This window comes from Musa acuminata, chromosome BXJ3-7 (assembly GCF_036884655.1).
Source record: "Musa acuminata AAA Group cultivar baxijiao chromosome BXJ3-7, Cavendish_Baxijiao_AAA, whole genome shotgun sequence".
In the NCBI taxonomy this organism is placed as follows: domain Eukaryota; kingdom Viridiplantae; phylum Streptophyta; class Magnoliopsida; order Zingiberales; family Musaceae; genus Musa; species Musa acuminata.
In genome coordinates this window covers 4,537,512-4,557,085 of record NC_088355.1, presented here as the reverse complement: position 1 = coordinate 4,557,085, position 19,574 = coordinate 4,537,512, and the positions used below count along the sequence as shown (strand labels likewise).

General features: G+C 38.2%; 3 protein-coding genes across 5 annotated transcripts; all 3 read left to right on the top strand.

Moving 5' to 3' along the window:
- The first annotated feature begins 4,455 nt into the window (after nt 1-4,455).
- On the top strand, nt 4,456-9,738 carry LOC135582178 (SEC14 cytosolic factor-like). Of its 2 annotated transcripts, XM_065158075.1 has the most exons (11): nt 4,457-4,640; nt 4,759-4,787; nt 6,238-6,321; nt 6,417-6,470; nt 6,872-6,949; nt 7,052-7,105; nt 7,880-7,939; nt 8,023-8,118; nt 8,760-8,861; nt 8,967-9,047; nt 9,130-9,738. In XM_065158075.1, the coding sequence occupies exons 1-11, from the start codon at nt 4,586-4,588 to the stop codon at nt 9,436-9,438; spliced, it is 1,002 nt and encodes a 333-aa protein (XP_065014147.1). In that variant the 5' UTR covers nt 4,457-4,585; the 3' UTR covers nt 9,439-9,738. The 2 variants fall into 2 exon arrangements, with proteins under 2 accessions (XP_065014148.1, XP_065014147.1); XM_065158076.1 differs by lacking the exons at nt 6,238-6,321; nt 6,417-6,470 and having other exon boundaries at nt 4,456-4,640.
- Nucleotides 9,739-10,033: 295 nt separating this feature from the next.
- Nucleotides 10,034-10,960, top strand: LOC103991079 (early nodulin-like protein 6). Its single transcript, XM_009410442.3, has 2 exons — nt 10,034-10,311; nt 10,445-10,960. Exons 1-2 carry the CDS (start codon nt 10,122-10,124, stop codon nt 10,852-10,854), a joined length of 600 nt encoding a protein of 199 aa, XP_009408717.2. The 5' UTR covers nt 10,034-10,121; the 3' UTR covers nt 10,855-10,960.
- A 285-nt stretch (nt 10,961-11,245) lies between these two features.
- Nucleotides 11,246-15,056, top strand: LOC108953366 (uncharacterized). Of its 2 annotated transcripts, XR_010498100.1 has the most exons (4): nt 11,246-11,436; nt 12,123-12,190; nt 12,277-14,637; nt 14,729-15,056. XR_010498100.1 is itself a non-coding variant. In XM_065159338.1 (3 exons), the coding sequence occupies exons 1-3, from the start codon at nt 11,337-11,339 to the stop codon at nt 13,732-13,734; spliced, it is 1,626 nt and encodes a 541-aa protein (XP_065015410.1). In that variant the 5' UTR covers nt 11,246-11,336; the 3' UTR covers nt 13,735-15,056. The 2 variants fall into 2 exon arrangements, 1 of the variants encoding a protein (XP_065015410.1); XM_065159338.1 differs by having other exon boundaries at nt 12,277-15,056.
- Nucleotides 15,057-19,574: the final 4,518 nt, after the last annotated feature.

Sequence of the window (19,574 nt, the reverse complement as noted above, 5' to 3'; positions counted from 1 at the left end):
CGAAATTGTTTTGTTACAAATATATGTAAACATCTTCTTTATTCTCTTTTTTTTTTTTCTTTTTTTGAGGAAAAGGGTGACGAACAGAATCAATGGTGACGATAAGCAATGTTGTCATCGAACATCATAGGCGACAAACGACGATGTCCGTAAGGAGTGATATGAGAGAAGAAATAAATGGATAAGATCAATAATATTAAAGCTGTAAATAATAAAATAATATTTTTATTATTTTTTAAAAGATAATGAGATTGTCAATAATAAATTTGAGGCTTCGAATAATAAGCTTCTCGTCAAAATTATACCTGAATGTATATTTTTTTTATCTTTATAAGTATTTGATATAATCGATATCCAAATAATTAGTCCCATCGAAGGATCTCTATAAATTTTAAGAAGGTGTTTGTGGATATAATTTTTAAGATAATAGATGAATACAATATGGTATTAGAAAATCTTATTTGCACATGGCTCAACTCTAAAAAATATTAAAAATACTATTTAAGTTCGATTTAATTAACGAGAAGAGCATTTAAATATTTAGAGGGGTATATATACATATATGTATGTTAAAACTAAAGTTTGTAGGGAGAAATATGTTATTTTTTAGGTAAACCCCGAAAAAGATTAATTTAATCGTACATCCTACAAGAAAACATTGCTCTGTACATTTAGAGACACTGCTGTTATCAGCCGTCTCTTCTTCTATCCATCCCCTTGGAATGAACTCACACCTATGAAGGCTCAAGCCCTCTTCTCTTCCTCTCCCACTTTGATTTATGTTTACTTTCTCTTTCCTTTTTTGTGTGGTCCGGCAGGCACAGAAACTGGTGAACACAAGCATAGCCATGTCTTGGGAGTTCTCCTGCAGCAAGAATGGGTCCCTGGAGGGAGTTGACATTGTTAATTTGACTTGCCATAAACCTCATCAAAGCACCATGGAAGGTGGTGGAGAAGAGAGAGAGAGGGAGGGAGAGAGAGAGAGAGAGAGAATAAAAGGCATTACAAGGCATCCACCAACATGCTCATCAATGTCAGCAAAAATGGAAACAAAGTGGAAGAGCCACCAGAGAACAACCAGTATCAGAGAAAGGCACACTCTGCATTGGTGTCACAACTCACCAGTAGAAAAATATGCCATGAGAGCTCAGTGAATAAAGTGTCATGCAGAAGAAGAATGCAAAATGTCCTATTCACTGATTCAAACATTAAGAAAACAAAAAGCTATCTGTAAAGCAACCCCTGCATCTGATACTACTGCACCATATTTCTCCTCTGTAATCTCTGCATTCTTAGTGTGTGTTACTTGCAGCAAATGAGGGAACGAATAAGCTCCTCTGAGCCATGTCATGTCAGGAGATGATTAAGTTGATCTAGTGATGGATATCAGTGGATAACTAAAGCTTGCACCTTTCTCACTGGATCAGTATCACAGATAGCCCAGTTGTCAGCATGTAATCCTCCTGAGGCAACCTACCATGGAGCATTAGCTGAAGTTATATTGCTCTCAACTTTATCAAAAGGCATGATCATAAACAAGTAACATGATTTGATGTGGACATTTTGTCTTCTTCTGCAAGTTGAGATATGACATGGAACATACACATACATGGCTCACACTTCCTGAGATATGAGCGACTGAACCAAGGTGTAGGAGTAAGGAAATGTGACTGAGGTGGTTGACTTGTGATCATGGAGGTGAAGAGTCAATGGATTACCTTTCATATCTCTCCTGTTCCTCTGCCCTACTACAGTCAACAGAGTCATTTCTTGGCCACTCTGAAGCTCCCTTTAATTTCTTTTCTTTTGAATCATAATGACAGAACTACATGTACTTCTCCTGGAGTCAATCAATATTAATTTATTACTGTTAGCCATTGTAGTTTCTTAGTGTTAACTACAGTAGGTTAATTAAGTATTTTTTTATTATATACTCCTTTTAATTCAAATAAATTAATATTGATTGTTGTTAGAGGTTGATAATCTGAGTTAATTAATTATTACTATTTATAATGGTAATTATGCTATTTTTACATTTACAAGGATATACATGTAAAAAAAAGGAGAAGTTCTAAATTATCCAATATATTACTTTATGTATTTTATTCTTTATATAGGTCTATTAAAGAGTAATTTGACCCCTTTTTTTCCTTAGAATATGAGAATGCAAATCTCTTAATTTAATTCCATATGAAATGAATCTAATTTTTATTTTATGTGACTTGGCATGTTTATTGACAATTGGATGCAGAGTCTTAAAGATTAACAAACCAATTTAACTCTCAACAGGCAAAATCAACATCAATCCCATGCAGCACATCAGATCCAACAAGAATAGCAGCATCACACATGAAACATGGTGCTCCAATATAAAACACTTGTTGCTATCTTGTCTACATATGGCCACTTAAATATTAATGGATTCCAAATCACTGAACACTTGAAATCCCCAACCACTATTTCAAGAAATTTAATTACTGTTGCAGTGATGCTGAAACAACTGCTTCCATGATGGGATCTTAGTTGGTTCCAAATCATACAAATATGTTCTTCATGACAAGCAAGCTACTGAATCATGGAAGATTATCTTATCCATTTTTATGCTTTGATATTTATTTAAAAGACTTTTAATGTAATTTATTTTTTTATTCTCTTAAATAAAAAAGGAGTCCTGATTGATGCATTCAATCTTGTTCTTCCAAGAGAAAGAAGAGAGAGAGAGAGAGAGAGAGAGAGAGAGAGAGAGAGAGAGAGAGAGAGAGAGAGAGAGAGAGAAATCTTGATATTAATTACTTTATTTGTAAAGTGTAAAGGTTATAACATAATCACCCTCTTGAGTGGTTTCATGTGGTTTCTTATCAGCTGAATGGAACCCTAGAAATTATAATGGATGGATGATGCAACAAGTCACCAATTCCTTGAAATAAAAAGCTTCAAAGGACATCACACCATTGTTGCTCCTCCATTAAAAACAGAGGGAAATGCTTCACACACACAAACAATATGGCACTAAGTGTTGTTAGATGATCCATTCATTTTTTATGCTTTCCAAGGGAACATGCCAATGCCACCTCAACTCATCCCTTTGGGTCTCCTAATAACTCAACAAGAGAGGTGGTGGTGTTTACAAAATGTTTTTTGACTGCTTTTTTTTTGTCTCTCAAGTGCATCTCCTACACACAAAAGCAGGGGACAGTCTGACCTCACATTGTCTGTGGCTCAGAAGTGCATCTATTGGTTTGCACCACTTGCACATGTTCATCTAATTTCATTGGAAACACACCTTCATTAATTTTATCCTCCTCAATAAATTTTAGTATAGCATGTACCTTATACCTCTTGGCTTATAATTATGTATATTGTTTAGGTCATTTTCAGCCCTAATAATTTCATCATCATAAGGACTTTTTATGGCTATTGATGTCATTTGAAGTTTACATTAATACTCAAAATATGGAGATTAATGGTAGGGGCATATAGTTCAAGTTTTTATTATTATTATTTTGTGTTAGTATGTTTAGTTAAGGTGTAATAGGAAGCCTCAAGTGAATATATTTATTTTTTATAAAATAAATCTTATATTTGATTTAATAAAGCGATAAGAATTTATACTAAATTTAACTCATTTCAACTTGGTTTAAGTTTATAGAAATAATTTCTCTAAAGATAAGACGGTATATATTAATTCTATCTCATATTAATAAAAAATTTGTGTATTAGATTATCTCTCCTAAATTATTATTTTTTCAATTATATTATACTAAGGTCACCATAAAAACTCCAAATTCTTGTAGTGAGAATAAACATGAAATTAAATTAAATTCCGCTTTCATTTTGACTTCTTAGAAGCAATGAATACTACTAGTAGTTTTTTCTTCAATTTATTTAAATCAAAAACAGCATTAACATGAAAAATTGCTCTTTTTATCCCTTAATTTTCTTTTCATATTTATCCTGATAAATTTTAATTTAGCATTTATACATATATCATTGCCAAATCTAAAATCTTACTTATAAGCCATGGTGGTCATAAACTATCCAAAAACTATATATATATATATATATATATATATATATATATATATATATATATATATATATATATATATATATATATACACATATATATATATATATATATATACACATATATATATATATGTGTATATATATATATATATATATATATATATATATATATACACATATATATATATATATATATATATATATATATTTGTAAATAATATTTCATTTAGGGACTAATCTGCAAAAGACAACCTGTAAATATCTATCATGTGATTATAAGCGACTCGATGTGGTTTTGGATTTATAACGGTAACTAATTCGGAAGACTGCACATTAAATAATATAATATACACACAAATAATTGATTAATCTATAAATCCCAATTAAAATTATTTTCCTTTTTTTTGTCGATTTATAAATAAACTGAAAAAGATGAGCGTTCGAAGGTGAGTGGGAGCGAAGGCGAATTGGAGCCCCGCCCGTGTTCTGTGCTCTCTCCCTACTTCCCCTCGACTTCGAATCCCTCGTCCTGTCGCCCGGATCCATCCCTGGCATAATGGGGATCGCCTCCCAGGACGCCGTCAAGCAGCTCTCCGCGCTCATCGGCCAAGGTCCTCTTCCTTCTTCCCGATCTACTCCATTCGCTTCTTTTATCTGATTTTGGGCGATTTCTGGATGTCTTGTTTCACCGTGATCCTTACTTCGGTTTTTGGGTTTGGAATTTTGCAGTGGACGAGCCGTCGAAGATCACATTTCAGGTTTGGCCCCGGGGACACGGTAGATCTGTGTGGATCCTTTCTTAATTGCTTCGAATTGGACGATCTGCGTGGATTCTATGAGTTAATGAGTGCATAACTGAAAACTTTTAGTTGTAGTGGCTGCTAAAGTCATCGGATCCTCAAATTTTATTGAGTAGCAGAAGTACAAAAGTGGAATTGAGCTTGTCATGCTGCTTCGTCGGGTGTTTGGTGTATGCACAGGAGTTGTAGCGACTGACGGTACTTGATTTGAGAGCCCTTTCGGACTGTAATTGTTAGCATAGGATGTGTTACGGTTTTATTGGTTAGATGCTTCAGAAAGAAGGTTCCTTGCCCTCAAAATCAAAAGGAATGAGTTCATTTTCTGATGATTATTGAGATGAGAGATTGAATCAATCTAGTGTCCGAAAGGAGGTTGCTCTTGGAGTCGGTAGGATGTCCATCAATTTTGTCATTCGCCTTAATCGGGTTTAGATTCATCATTCATGAGCTTAGTCCTAGGATAAATGTGAGCTCAATCGCTCATGATCTTTTATGATGGTCGCCTTTGTTGTTTGGTTTTACATCAAATGGATACGGGTCGCAATTAAACTCATGAGGTCTTAGTTTCCAGTAGATGACGGCAAAAGAATTTCTGTATGAAATGGCAGTCTCTGTACACTTGCAAAATTTGTCCTAGCACGGATTTCTAGTACTACACTAAGCTTCCTAGTGCAGCAGAGGAAATTTGAATAAATTCTAAACAGGAGATTCCATAGTGTTTGAATCTTCCATGGTAACTTATTGGTACTAGCAAGGCATTTTCTTATATTAAAGACCTGATAATGCATTGGATGTCAAAGATCATTTTCTCTGCTGTGTCAACTAGCCTTTCCTTGTGATTCCATAATCATGCTAGAAATGACATTATATCCTCTTAGCTTAATCTATGAACATTCTTCTTTTAGTATCCTTCAACTTTGATTGCATCACCCATTTCAATGTCCATGTTAAGAAAGTGCAGGTCGTTGGACTGCTACAAACAAATCTAAGAGCCACGGTTGCAGTTATTTAGCTGAGCTCCATCTAGACCGTGACTAGAAACTTTACGATGGAACACAGATAAATTACATTCTATTGTATATCTTTTAGAAAATGAAGCGGTATATTGTGATTATCCTTTTCTTTTACTCTTCACTTTCTCCTTTGATCCATTAAGTTTTGTCGCTTTTCTTTGTGGTTGTGCTCATTTGAAGCTTAATAAGATAAAAGTGTCTTTGTTGAGATATCCGGATTGGTTTGTGCATTGTTGCATAAGTGATTGGTCTTAGGTTCGAGTTTGTGTGTGAGCGTCACGTATGCGATTTGATATAATAAACTTTTTCTTTCATTTTTTAAAAACTACGATAAAAGTGCTTCATGAGTTGATTATATGTACCATGGCTCTTTACATTTGCCATTTAATTTGCAGAATATCCATCAGGGCTATCCAACTGAAACTTTGGTGCGCTTTCTTAAAGCTAGAGAGTGGAATATCTCTAAAGCACAAAACATGGTATTCTGTACATCGGTTACTTGTATTTGATTCTCTTGTTTAGTGCATTCGAACGTTGTTTATTCTAAACTTCAAGTTGTCCATGTCTGTTGCAGCTGGTGGACTGTTTAAATTGGAGGAAACAAAATCATATTGATGATATTTTGGCTGTGAGTTCCAAATGAATATACTAATCTTTTCTGGAGTTCCACCTAAGATCATACCTCAGTATATCCTCCATGACATAACAAACCAGTGATCAATAGAATCATAATATAAGACTTAAATATTCTAAACATATAATTCTGTAGTGAGAACACATCTGCTGCGTTGTTCAAATCCAGTGAAAAGAACCACTTATTAGTTTCGGCACGAACTGGGTTTTTCATAAGCGAGTCCATGTCATTGGTACAAACAAATTTATTATGGTCATTAAAGGACATTTAATGGAGAAGAAGAGGCTTCCAAAAGGAATGAATAACATCATTAGCATGCTAGCCTTAAAGTGCCAATCTTACTAAATCTAAAAATATTGTCTACTGTTTTCTAATGGTTTATTGTCTCCATGCAGAAACCTATAATTCCAGCTGATTTATATAGAGGGATTCGTGATTCACAACTTATAGGAATGCCAGGATACACAAAGGATGTAAGTCTTCTCTTTGTACACAGAGGATGTCCTACACCTTTCTGTGAGTGGTGTATTATAGCTTATTATCTTCTTATAACTTCAAATCTTTACCTTGGACAGGGTCACCCTGTTTTTGCAATAGGCGTTGGCCTTAGCACATACGATAAAGCATCAGTAAGTTTTGTAAGATTCCGTATAATAGATCATTGATGTCTAGGTTAATAGCTGCTTAATTGACCTCTTAATCAAATTTTGTTCTTCATCAGTCTTCAAAATTTTGATGTTTCCGTGCCGTTCGTGTCGATATAAGACTTCAGGTGCTACCACTGCATTGCTTGGTCACAGTGGTGACCAATTGGGAGAGGCTGGAGGAGATAATAAGGGACAACTGATCTTAATCTAAGAGATCATTTCTAGATTCGTCATATGCGTAATATCATAAATGAGACAGGCTCCTTTATGTTTCTGAGAAGTTATAGGGAGTTTTGCCAGTGATATTGCATGTATATATATAAGGTATTTATGCACACCTTTTTGGCTATCTAAGTAGGTCAAATGGGAGACTGAATGAGGCTCATCAGATTTATTGACATTATTACTTTCATGTGCAAGATAATACTATTATTGCCGAGACATGCTGATGAACAAATTCTTAAAGAACATGCATGGAATGGAAACAGTTCCTGCATTTATTTATCTTAATTACTTTACCTTTTGGATTAACCAATATGTTCGGTAGAAGAAACTCTCTTAGTGCACACTTGCTACATAAGTTTGTCAGTGCAAATTACAATAAGCAGTGAGTATAATTTGCTTTCTGGCTGGCCAGAAGATGGCAGTCTTTGCTAAATATATGTGCTTCAAAATTACATTGTTTTTCTCCAGATACTTATAGCAGCTAAATCTTTCTCTGTTCGTTTTAATAATCTGGGTATCACTTGAACATAGGTGAACTACTATGTGCAGTCACATATTCAATTGAATGAATACCGGGATCGTGTAATTTTGGTGAGCTGTAATTTACAGAGTTTACTAGCTTTACACAATTTAAAATATGATGTCATTTACCTATTACCTTATTTCCCCTGTAGCCTGCGGCAACTAAGAAGTATGGGCGGCATGTTGGCACATGTGTTAAGGTTTTAGATATGTCTGGCCTGAAGCTTTCAGCATTAAGTCAAATAAAGGTACTTCTTCATATATTTTCTTTATGTTTTCAAAATTTTGGCATCTGTGTTGGATTTATTAACTCACATGATTTTGAATCTAAATCATCATTTGCAACTCAGTAGTCCCATATTATGTGTATTATCTATGAGCTGATAAGGTTGGATTTGTATTATGATGGCTCAAAATAACCTCATAGCCTATTATTTTGCATCTAGAGAATCCTCTTCGGTGGTCCAAAATACTTAAGACAGTTACCATTGACATCATAAATAATGGACTGATCTTAGTTGCTTTTCGAGATGGGACTATCAGTTGTCCTGAAAATTTCCACCTTTCGGATGTTCTGACACTGCATAGCCAAGAATTTTCCTAAGAGGTTTTGATACGGATTTAATTGAAGGAATACCTTTTAGGCATTGCCAGGAGCACTATCTCAGCACATGTTTCGAACTGCTTAGATTTCTGTTGTCTTGGGCAGGACATATGCCAAATAGTGATGTTTCATTAGTCTGTAGAAATTTAGAAATGCACTTGCTATGTTTTATTTGAATTGTAGATTATTTCTTATATTTTTTCTTATTTTGAGACATTTATAAAACAGGTGGCTTGATTAACTCACCACGACTGTCATCACACTTTGTTTGATTATTGAGTGCAGTTATTGACCATCATATCTACCATCGATGACCTAAACTACCCAGAGAAGACGGAAACTTACTATATCGTTAATGTTCCATATGTATTTTCGGCTTGTTGGAAGGTACACATCAATGAATGATCTTCCTTTTACAATTGTCTCTGCTTAGTTGATCTCTTTCTTGCAATAAGCATTGAACTTTATGCATTTCTGGATTTCTCTTCACAGGTTGTGAAACCTCTCTTGCAAGAGAGGACAAGAAGGAAAGTGCAGGTACTGCAAGGTTGTGGAAGAGATGAGTTGTTGAAAGTAAGTAACTGCTTAGCTTTTCTTTTATTGATCAGATTTTATGTTACTGACACTGACAAGTCTGGTCGATTCGTCACTGTAGATAATGGATTATGCCTCTCTTCCCCATTTCTGTAAGAGAGAAGGTTCTGGTTCATCTCGGCACTCGTCTTCTGGATCCGATGACTGCTTCTCCTTTGACCATCCCTTCCACCAGCAGCTCTACAGCTACATCAAACAGCGAGCACCGAGCCGAGAATTCATCGCACCATTGAAGCAAGGATCTTTTCACGTAGACGTGCCTGAGCCAAATCCCGAGGGAATCAAGATTGCTAAGACCATCGAGTCAGAGATGCACAAGTTGGAAGACTGCAATGGACTCGGCCGCTCTTTGAGTGGTCTCAAGATTTAACAGTGCATCAATCTCTCCTCTCCTGATCTGCTCACACCCCTAGTGCATCGCAACAAAAGATCATTCGGTAAACCAGCTGTTGTTTTTTTCTTTTTCCTTTTTTTTTTTTTTGTTTTTTCAAATTGATCTTTCTTACCCAACTTACTTGGGATACACTGGCAAGTCCTTGCAATCTCTCGATGCAAGTTTAATAGGAAGTTGAATAGTGGATTTACTAAAGCATATATAAGGAAGAGAAAAAGCTGGACACTCTATGCAATCTTATATTCTCGTAGAATATGAATATTTTTTCGTTTGTCAGGTTCTTAAAGCTTTGAGTTGCATCTTGCAATTTCTTCTTGTGAATGCAATACGGTTTGGTGTGCTCAGGTCCTCTTAAACTAAAGACACTGTTCCATTGTCATACCCACGTTCTAGCTCGCTGACTTGGTCAACGCCATGAACCTTGTGAAGGGCCCCAGCCCTCTTACCTGTCCGCCAATACCGCACGGCCACGTCGCCGTGCAACTGCCCTCACCCTCACGTACCTTTCCACTTCCCCCCATCCAACTAACAAACTGCCCATGATTTCCCCACACCACTCCTCTATATAAACACACGCATCGCACTTCACTCCACTCCACTCCCGAGCCAACCAAGAAAAAGCAGCAGCACACCTTCCTCCTCCTCTTTCTGTCTCCTCCATGGCTAATCTTTCCTGCATCGGCTTCCTATCCTTCTTCACCTTCGTCCCTCTTCTGATGGTCGCCGTGGAGTCGGGTCTGGAGTTCCATGTGGGTGGATCCAGGGGTTGGATCGTCCCCGCCGGAGATGAGTCCGAGTCCTATAACCGGTGGGCCATGAAGAACCGCTTCCACGTCGGAGACTCCGTGTGTAAGCATTAACTACCAGAAGCCATGGATAAACCAAGCTTCCTTTCGATGCTGTGCATCTCATACCAGCCGGTTACGTGATCTCCTTTTCTTTCACTAAACAACCAACTCATCTCTCTCATGTAACCATGTAGATTTCAAGTACAAGAACGACTCAGTGCTGGTTGTGGACCGGGAAGCCTACGGCGAATGCAACACCACCGACCCTCTTCTCGCGTTCGACGACGGCAACACCACCTTCCGCTTCGACCGCTACGGCTTCTTCTTCTTCATCAGCGGCACGCCGGGGCACTGCGAGGCCGGCCAGCGGCTCATCGTGCGTGTGATGGTGCACCCGGAGTTCGCCGCGGCCAGCCCGGGGCCCGCCCCGGGGCTGCAGCCGGGTGGAGGATCCGGTTCGAGCTCGGGTTCGGGTTCGGATTTCGGCTCGAGCTCAGGCTCCGAAACCGGGCCGAAACGTTCCGACGCTGCTCACGCTCATGTCGGTGTCTGGGCGATCATGCCCGGCTTGGGTGTTCTGATGAGTGCGGTGTTGTCCGTTTGACGTCTTCTCCTTCGTTTGTGCGCAGGTTTTGAACTCTTCCTCTTTGGATTCATGGTATGGAAAATAGTTGGCCTTCTATTTATGTTGCTTGGATGTGACTTACTTAGGTCATGTAATCGAATCATTGAGGATAATGCCAATTACACATTCCACCAACAGTAACTAAGGCACAGTGTTTGATCAGCTCCCAACAATTTTAAATGCTAACATGAAAAAAAAAAAATAAAAATAAAATAATATATATATATATATATATATATATATATATATATATATATATATATATATATATATATATATATATATATATATATATATATATATATGACGAGTAAAAGATCGTTGTGGCAGCCGTTATTTAAACTTTATTATAACGGCCGTTCGGTAGTGGGAAATTAAAAGAACAGAAATAGAAGCTCGGTTGGACTGCGAAAGGGGACCCAAAGGCCGCAGCTTTGCTCTCCGATCCCGTTCCCGTGCCCATGGGGTTCTTGGCCGAGACGCCCCTCTTCGTCGACACCAACCTCGGCACTCGCTTCGCCTTATCCGTCCCTGATAACATCACGGCCGGCGATCTGAAACGTAAGGAATCCGATCGAAGATTGCGCTGTTTCCAATATTTTGTCTCCATTCTGTGGTGGATTTGTGTGCGCTCTCGCATGCCTTCCAATTGTTTGATCAAATGCGTCAACTGATTTGTCAAGGTATATGTGTCTGTAGTTGGAACTATTCGCTGAAAGATACTAGGGGACTTCCGGAGTACCTTGCTATGCTTGCGGTAGTAGTGTGTCCACTTAGAGACGCTCATTTGATTAACCTGGGGATGTTTGATTGTGTTTGCAACCAGAACCATTAGGTTACTTAATTCCCTAGAGAGAGAAAGATCTTGGTAATGCTACACGGCATACTTGGATGGAGAGGAGATGAGAGCAGAGAATTGAAGAAAGGAGATGGAGAGAAGTCCCGACTTCCTTCCAGACTCCCAACTTCTTTTCTTCAGGATTGGACAGATAGGAAGGGAAAGGAAGAACTGTAAGGTTGGTTTGGGTGAGGGGTTTTGGGGGTAGATGTCAAAATATATTTTCTCTACCAAATGAAGCCTCTCTCCAAAGCAATAGAGAAGATTGAATTCAATAGTCCTTTATGAAAGATGTGCATGTGAATCTATTGTTGTTTCCTTAGTATCTTTGTACATATCTATGATAGCTGGTTTCTTGTGTGCTTATTGTTCATAGAAAATCTTGATCATGCCATGTGTAAGCAAGCAGGTAAACTCAAGTGTGAGCACAACTCTTGTTTCCCAGCCCTCGGAAAAATTGTTGTCCATTCTCTCATGGTTAGTAGCTTGGTAGTTCTTTTAGCCACTTCAATTTTTACCAAGTCTCCTTTTTTTCCCATCCTAACTTTCTTCCCTGTTTGTAGGTAAAACAAAAATCTTTTCTCTATCATATCCCAGACTCAATGCCAATAAAGGAAGCCTGTCAAGGATTTCACAGCACTTGGTTTCTTCGAATGGATGCTACTAGGTTGACAGACGTATCCATGCACCAAGCATCAATACCTTCCTCGATGAACCAATTCAGAAGACGAGATTCTCCTTATCTGGAAGAAACTGTCACGCCAAATTCCTACAAGTTACCAGCTTCAAGCAACTCAAATTGTTGCACACCTGGGGGCCGATTCGTATGCACTGAAGTTGACATGGATCACATATTAGAAGGGTCCATTTCCAACATGATTGATTGTAGCAATGCTTCAAAGGCAGTGGATTTTACCATATCTACAGTTACAGCTACAAATATGATAAATCAGGCAGGTAATATTGTGAGAGATTGCTCGACATGGGACGAAAGAGAAGTTGATGTGCCTTCCTTGCCACTTATAAGCCAGAAGAGTCTGTCGAAGAGGAGGAAATTGGAACATGGCATTCAAGGGAATGTTGCTGGAAAAGAAGCTGTAATCAGCAATAAAACCAGAAAATCTGGAGTTGGTTCTAGTTTGGATTCTGGGAAAGAGGTTAGAAAAGATAATACTGCTCCAAATGCAACTCAAAAGGACAAAGCTTGGGTATCAGAAGGGCCATCAGAAAAAGAGCAACACAAGAATTCTTTATCGATGGAAGAAACTCCCAGCATGAATTTGTCAGAGAAAATATCTGTTACCGGTCTTATTTCAAGATACTTCTCTAACCAAGATGAGGCGAGCACGTGCAGTAATCTGCACAAAAATGTGATGGACACTCAGAGTGTAACCGTGCAACCCACCAGTATGCTGAATACCCAAGAATTTCATCTAAATGAAGCAACTGGTTTTGCAATGAAAGATGTGCAAAGTTCGGCAGACGATAAAAGCTCAAATGAAGGTGAATCGGACTGTAATACGGCTTGTTCCTTCAATATCAACAGAGAAACAAAGCAAGTTTGTCTCATGAGCAATAATGTCGGAAAAATTGCCAAGAAGAAACCAACTACTTCTGAAGGTAAGGGACAACCAAGTGCTATCATTTCGAGTGCAAAGAAGGATACTCGTGTAGCTGAAAGCAGATGCTACGAGGCAGGCAACACTACATCATGCGGAAACAAATCTCTGATATCGAGCAGTCAAGTCAATAGGAAATTGGTTCATGCTAGGCCTCGTCGCACATCGACTTTTTCTTCTCTTTCATCACCAATCAGCAAGCGTAAGAGAATTTTTAGCAGCAATGACAAAAATGAAGTCGGGAAGCGACTCGTCCAAGCAGCAAACAAGATTTATCCCTCTGTTAGTGCTGAAAAGTTGCCACAATCCAGGTACATCTCTAGATGTGGAAACATGTCTGCACCAAATTCAATTGTAATACCTAAAAGATTTTCTTTTGAGATAAATGATTCTGATGATTGACAAATAAACCTTGTTAGCTACTGACCACAATTTTCTGGTTTTACTTGGAAGTGCTTCACAATGTGCATCCTATATTTGTTCATCCAATGGATAAAAGGAAATGTTCATGCTTTTATTCAAACTTCAAGTGTCATTCATCATTCACAGTGCAAGTGGCCATCCTGAGAAAATACTTCTTCAAGAGCTTACCAATTTCAAGATGTCAAGAGGTTAGGTTTTTTTGCAGAAAATACAGTGCTGAGAAGCTACAAAACATCATCTGCTGTTAACCCTTCCGTAATAGATACATCTATTACAACAGGGAGGAGGCCCTGAAGATGATAGTATGACGCCACGTGTTTCGCGCGTTGTCGAACCGCTGAGGTTGGACTCTTCGTTCCTATGACTTCTCTATTGTTGATCCACCTGAACCGTCTGATCTCGATCCGAAGGATAAGATGGTCGAAGAGAAGGCCACGTGAGCTCGTCTAACTAACGGAGTCGAGGTCTTCAGTTTGACCGGTCAATGACCACACGTGTCATGGATCTGGGAAAAGATGGGGCTTCGAGCACCGTCTCTTCGTTGGGCTTGGGCTGACCTTGATTGAAGCGTCGAGTGGGGTCCACATTTAATCTACGGCTTCTGATGGGAGTTGTAAGATTCTATATTATAGCAAGTGCTGGAGAGGATCCATAGCGGTTGCTTCCGATCGTCGCCGCGCGCTCTCTCACCACTCTCACGTGCTTCGCACGCACACCTCGGATTCCACCATCGTCAGCCTGGGCTTCGATACCTCTATTTAAGGGGCAGATGCTTCACCGTCCTCTCTTCTCTCCTTTCCGCTACCGTCGCCCTCGGCCCCGCAGCGGCTCACCCACCGGAGCCCACCGATCGTCTCGTCTCGCGGTCTTGCCAGCGCTCGGGTGTGGTTCCTTCTTGTACCCTCGTGGTTGATCCCGTTTTCTTGTTCCCTTTTCCTGTAAGTTATTGATCCGGATGCGTGTTTCGCGCTAGGGTTCTTGATGATGGGGGATCTGTGACGGGAAATTTCCGGTTTAAAGATGAGATTCTTGGTATTGCGATTGACATTGCCGCATATGAAATTTTCGTCTGAGGTTTTGTTCTTGGTCATCTTTAGTTCTTGATCTGACATGCGATGAGAGACGAGAGATTCCCCGTTTAATGATAATTGCAGCTGATATTGCCATATATGAAGTTTCTGCCTAGGGTTTTGTTCTTGGTCATCTTTAATTCTTGATCTGTCATTTGTGCGTTAAGCCGAAACTTCATGGAAAACTGAATGGGAGATCTGCTTGTCATTTAGTGCCCCTGTTTCTTTTTATTTCATGTGTATATATACACGCCATCGTGATGGTTTTTTCTTGGTGGAAGATTCATGCTAGAATATTTCTCTTTTTTCTTCTTGGAAACCCGATGAAGACCTTTCGTCACATCAGCCGACAATGTTCCCTTGATCAACAAAGAATTGCTCTTCTCTAAAAGCTTTTAGAGTTGAGGACGTCTAGAAATCATAAGTTGCTCCACCAACAATCATCAACCCTTCCTTTTTTGTCTTGTTGTTCTTTAGAATCGTCCCGTGGTCCACTAGTCCTCATCCTTTAACTGCCATCGCAAGAAGTTCCGAATCATGACGCGCGCGTCATCAAGCAATGGACAGCCCGATGGTACGCTAGAGATGCGGAGAGGGGGAGTAGATCGTAGGGGAAGAGGGAAAGAAAACCCGCTTGCTCTTGTTTCTTTTGTGTTGTTATTTATTTGTTCTCTTCTCCTTGCGGAAGCTTTCCAAGATTAGGGGATTGCTTCTGGTTTTGATCGGATAACCCGAGCCGCTTTGTAGCTTACACACTTCGTGAGCAATACATCCTGACTTTCTACTATTGTTGTTTATTGTATTTTGATCATCTGATTAATTTATGACTGAAGTTGATTGCATGCATGTCTGCATTTTGTGATTCAAATATTCGAAGCTTGGTTTGCTGAAATCCATAAGGTTTTGACATCAGTTAGTCATCTACTGGGTTACACCGACTTTTATAAGAATAAAAGATCATTGTGCTCCTTCTAGTGTGATTACAAGTTCTTTTGTATCTCTTTGTAAGTTTCTTTGATTTATTTCTGCATTTCGTAGAACCTTTGTGTTTTTTTTTTTGTTTTAATATGGCTCCGATATATACCTACAGAATCATTTATTACTGCATGTATTGATTGTATTGGGGACTGGTAGCTTGGTCTGTGTGTGTGTGTGCGTGTGTGTGTGTGTGTGACTAATTCAAGGACCATATCATGAGGACTTAGCTAGGACTTGTGTATAGCTAGGGTGGTTCGCATGTTCTAGTTATTGAAAGGGTTGCCTCGATTTGGAAAATAGCTTAGTCTATGTGTGTGTGTGTGCGCGTGTGTGACACTAATTCAAAGACCATATCACGAGGACTTAGCTAGGACTTGTGTATGGCTAGGGTGGTTCGCATGTTCTAGTTATTGGAAGGGTTGCCTCGATTCGGAAAATAGCTTAGTCTAGTGTGTGCGTGTGTGACACTAATTCAAGGACCATATCACGAGGACTTAGCTAGGACTTGTGTATGGCTAGGGTGGTTCGCATGTTCTAGTTATTGGAAGGGTTGCCTCCATTCGGAAAAAGTGACGTGAATAGCATATTTATAGCATTTGTTGTCTTGACAACATTATGTACTTTGAAATAGCATGCGCATGTTGTACTATGAGTCATGCACATGGTCGCTTCGTGCTATTGTCCTTCCTACCAATCCCCGACCAAGTGATTGAGTGAGATCACCAAGTTGCATGGGCAATCTAGTAGGGATGCATATCCAAACCGGGGATGTAGGGACATCTTTATAAGTAATAGTTAAAAAAATAACTAAATGTGCATTATGATTAATAATCACTGAAGAGACAGGTAAGTGTGAGTGTCCATGTCACGAGCAGATCTAGTTAGTGGTCGTCCTAAAACAGATGGTGGAAGAGGAGATAAGGCAGAGGTTCCATCTTTTGTTATTTTTATCACGTCTTATGAATCTTTTTTTTTTTGTTGACTAGTTTCAGTTCACGATGCATCTATGTTTTCATCTATTTTTCCATGATGTGAGTAATGGCAATAAAGGAGTCTTCGATTCTACATATTTTTCTATTTAGTCGCATACTCTTTTCAGGCACTGAGTTGAAAACGTAGGGTTGAAATTAAGGGTGCCATCATCTTGATAGTTTGAAGTGACAGAGAAACGGGCAACGGCGTGTTCCTTTTGCAGCACCTGGATGAGGGTTTTCTCCATCAAGAAGTAGGAATTTGTTCCTCTTAACTTTGTTTCTCGTTAAATTAAAATTCATTTATGTTGTGTATGGCTGCTTTGGATTTTGTTTTTAATTTATATGTCAATAAAAAATAGAATATATATATATATATATAAACAGAAGAGAGAAGGAAACAGAAACTTATTTACTAGACCAATGGTACCTCCCATATAACATCAAAATGTCAAAAAATATATATATTTGGTACTCTTTCTTTATAAAAAATAGATTGGTCCTCTAAATAAATGACGGCAACGATTTCAAAAAAAAAAAAATGGTACTCTTTGATGAAAAGTAACGATGCCAAAATAGATTGGTCATACAAAATCTATGATTATTTGCAGTACTTAGTGACGACAACTTCTAGCCTCCACATTATCAATTTTATAGTTGGTGTTTAAAAGAAAAATCACAGTTTGGAAGGCTTTTTGCTTAAAAGATATTGTAAGGAGACTGCAATTTAAAGTAGAGATTTAAAGACTCCCGACGTTGCTATGCGGTCAACTACGTCAGTTCAAAATTTGCTACTTCCTCAACTACTACTTAAGAGACATCATCAGCATTAACTACGGTTGTAAAAAGAATCGACCAACCAAAGCACAGAGTCGTGGGTCGCATCACATCGCAAAGATTAGTTTTTTTTTTATGAGCTTTTTTATTTTTTATAAGAGGTAATAAAAAGTTTCAAAAGGTATTACAAACTAACTCATTAATAATAGCAAAATCAGAAAGAAAAAAGGGAAAAAAAGAATCAAAAGATAATCTAACCCATTTATAACTGATCAAATGCAGAAAAGAAAAAAAAAGGAATCAAATGCCGAGTCATATATAAGACTGATCAAATGCCAAAAGGAAGAAAGAAAAAACAAAGAATCAAATGCCGAGTCATATAAACGAACTTTCACGTAGTAGAAGTGGCAATTGCCACCGAACGTTCTGCGACAGATTTATAAGCAATAAAATGATTCAAATATTTTTTATAATGAAACAATTCATGCCGCAACCCAAAGTTCAAAAAACCAGTGTAAAAAGAAAAGAGCCTCACGAATGACACTGCCCAAATACTACAGAAAATAAAGGGATGATCCAGAGGTTTAAAATCCTAAAACACCTTTAAGGAGAAAATTTTCACCCATGAGAAAGCAAGTTACCATCAATTATTAGCAGCCAGATTGTGGTCGAGAAAGCAAGTTACCTGAATCGAACACCCTTTCAGGAGAGACATTAGCATTAAAAAACCACCACTTATTCATTCGGCAAAATGTCCCTCTTTAATAATGAAAAGATGTAATGTTTAGAAATATCATAGAATCTAAACACACACACACACACACACACCAGCTAATGCCATTTTAACCTTATAAACCTGTACAAGGCAACAAAACCTATGCATTTTCCTGATTTCAGACCCAAACATAACCCATCCTTTTCTTCTAAAAACATAGAAAAACCTGTACGTACCATGAAATTTGAAATAAACATAGAAAAACCTAATTGTGCCAAAGGTCACATGGTGGCAAACATATATATATTTTTTGCAATGTTAGCATAGACATCAATTCACTGTTACTAAGAAAACAAGTTAGAAGTCAAGACGGAACAGGGCTTTCCAATTATTGGTCTGTGTTTCAGAACATAAACAGAAGGATCGTGCTTTTACAGTGCACAAGCATATATAACGAAAGAGAGAGGGAGGGAGACAAGAACAGGTATATAATAGCAACATTCTATAAAGCTTTGGATTTATGGTTCTTTTCATAACATAAACAAAGGAAGGATAGCGGGAACAAATTATGAACAATATTATATCAATGATATATAGTAATATCCACCCACATGTTGCTTCATAAATATGCAACTCCATATAACTTTTAGCAGATTAACCAAGCCAACCAGCTTTGACACCTCCCAACTGATTATAATTAGGAAGGTCACTCCTGATTTCATTCAGATTATCCCAATTGGTGCTGGCTCATCTACTGCAGATTTCCTGCTGGTTTCTAACCATTTGGAGTCAATCAGCTTTTTTTCTCATCAATTTTCAATATCGTCAAAAAAGACCAACTGGATCATCCAATTCAACCAATCTAGAAACTATATCCTCCAGCCAATCCAAAATCCGAATCTGTGACCCTTTTAACCAAAAGATGCTTCAAATGTCCACACTAGGAACGTGGAAGATATCCTCAAGAAAGCTCCTTTTCTTTTCCCAAAATGTCAATGATAGCCATACCCATGGAGCTGTGAGCATGGCTGCCTTCTGCTCACCACTCTACCCGTCCACTTTCACTATAAGCTCCACTACAACAAACGCGAGCAATCTAAACTTAGTTATAGTTTCAAAATACTACGTTTCAGTAATGTTTAGGAAAGTACTTTTCTTCTTCTGAGAGCAGAAACAAACTTAATCCATTTAGTTCGGACAGGCACAAGTGATCACACATGAAATTAGCCTAATGATGACCAAACAGCTTAAATCCATGCATTGCACAAAGCACAGCTAATCGTATCACCGTTATCCCTCAGTTTGAAG

Bases quoted from the DNA above. Each gene is read 5' to 3' on its own strand.
- LOC108953366 (XM_065159338.1), top strand. From the start codon at position 11,337: ATGGGGTTCTTGGCCGAGACGCCCCTCTTCGTCGACACCAACCTCGGC. The intron at 11,437-12,122 runs GTAAGGAATCCG...GTAAGCAAGCAG, and splicing joins CACGGCCGGCGATCTGAAAC to GTAAACTCAAGTGTGAGCAC. The intron at 12,191-12,276 runs GTTAGTAGCTTG...CCCTGTTTGTAG, and splicing joins TTGTTGTCCATTCTCTCATG to GTAAAACAAAAATCTTTTCT.
- LOC103991079 (XM_009410442.3), top strand. From the start codon at position 10,122: ATGGCTAATCTTTCCTGCATCGGCTTCCTATCCTTCTTCACCTTCGTC. The intron at 10,312-10,444 runs GTAAGCATTAAC...GTAACCATGTAG, and splicing joins CCACGTCGGAGACTCCGTGT to ATTTCAAGTACAAGAACGAC.
- LOC135582178 (XM_065158075.1), top strand. From the start codon at position 4,586: ATGGGGATCGCCTCCCAGGACGCCGTCAAGCAGCTCTCCGCGCTCATC. The intron at 6,950-7,051 runs GTAAGTCTTCTC...TACCTTGGACAG, and splicing joins TGCCAGGATACACAAAGGAT to GGTCACCCTGTTTTTGCAAT. The intron at 8,862-8,966 runs GTACACATCAAT...TTCTCTTCACAG, and splicing joins TATTTTCGGCTTGTTGGAAG to GTTGTGAAACCTCTCTTGCA.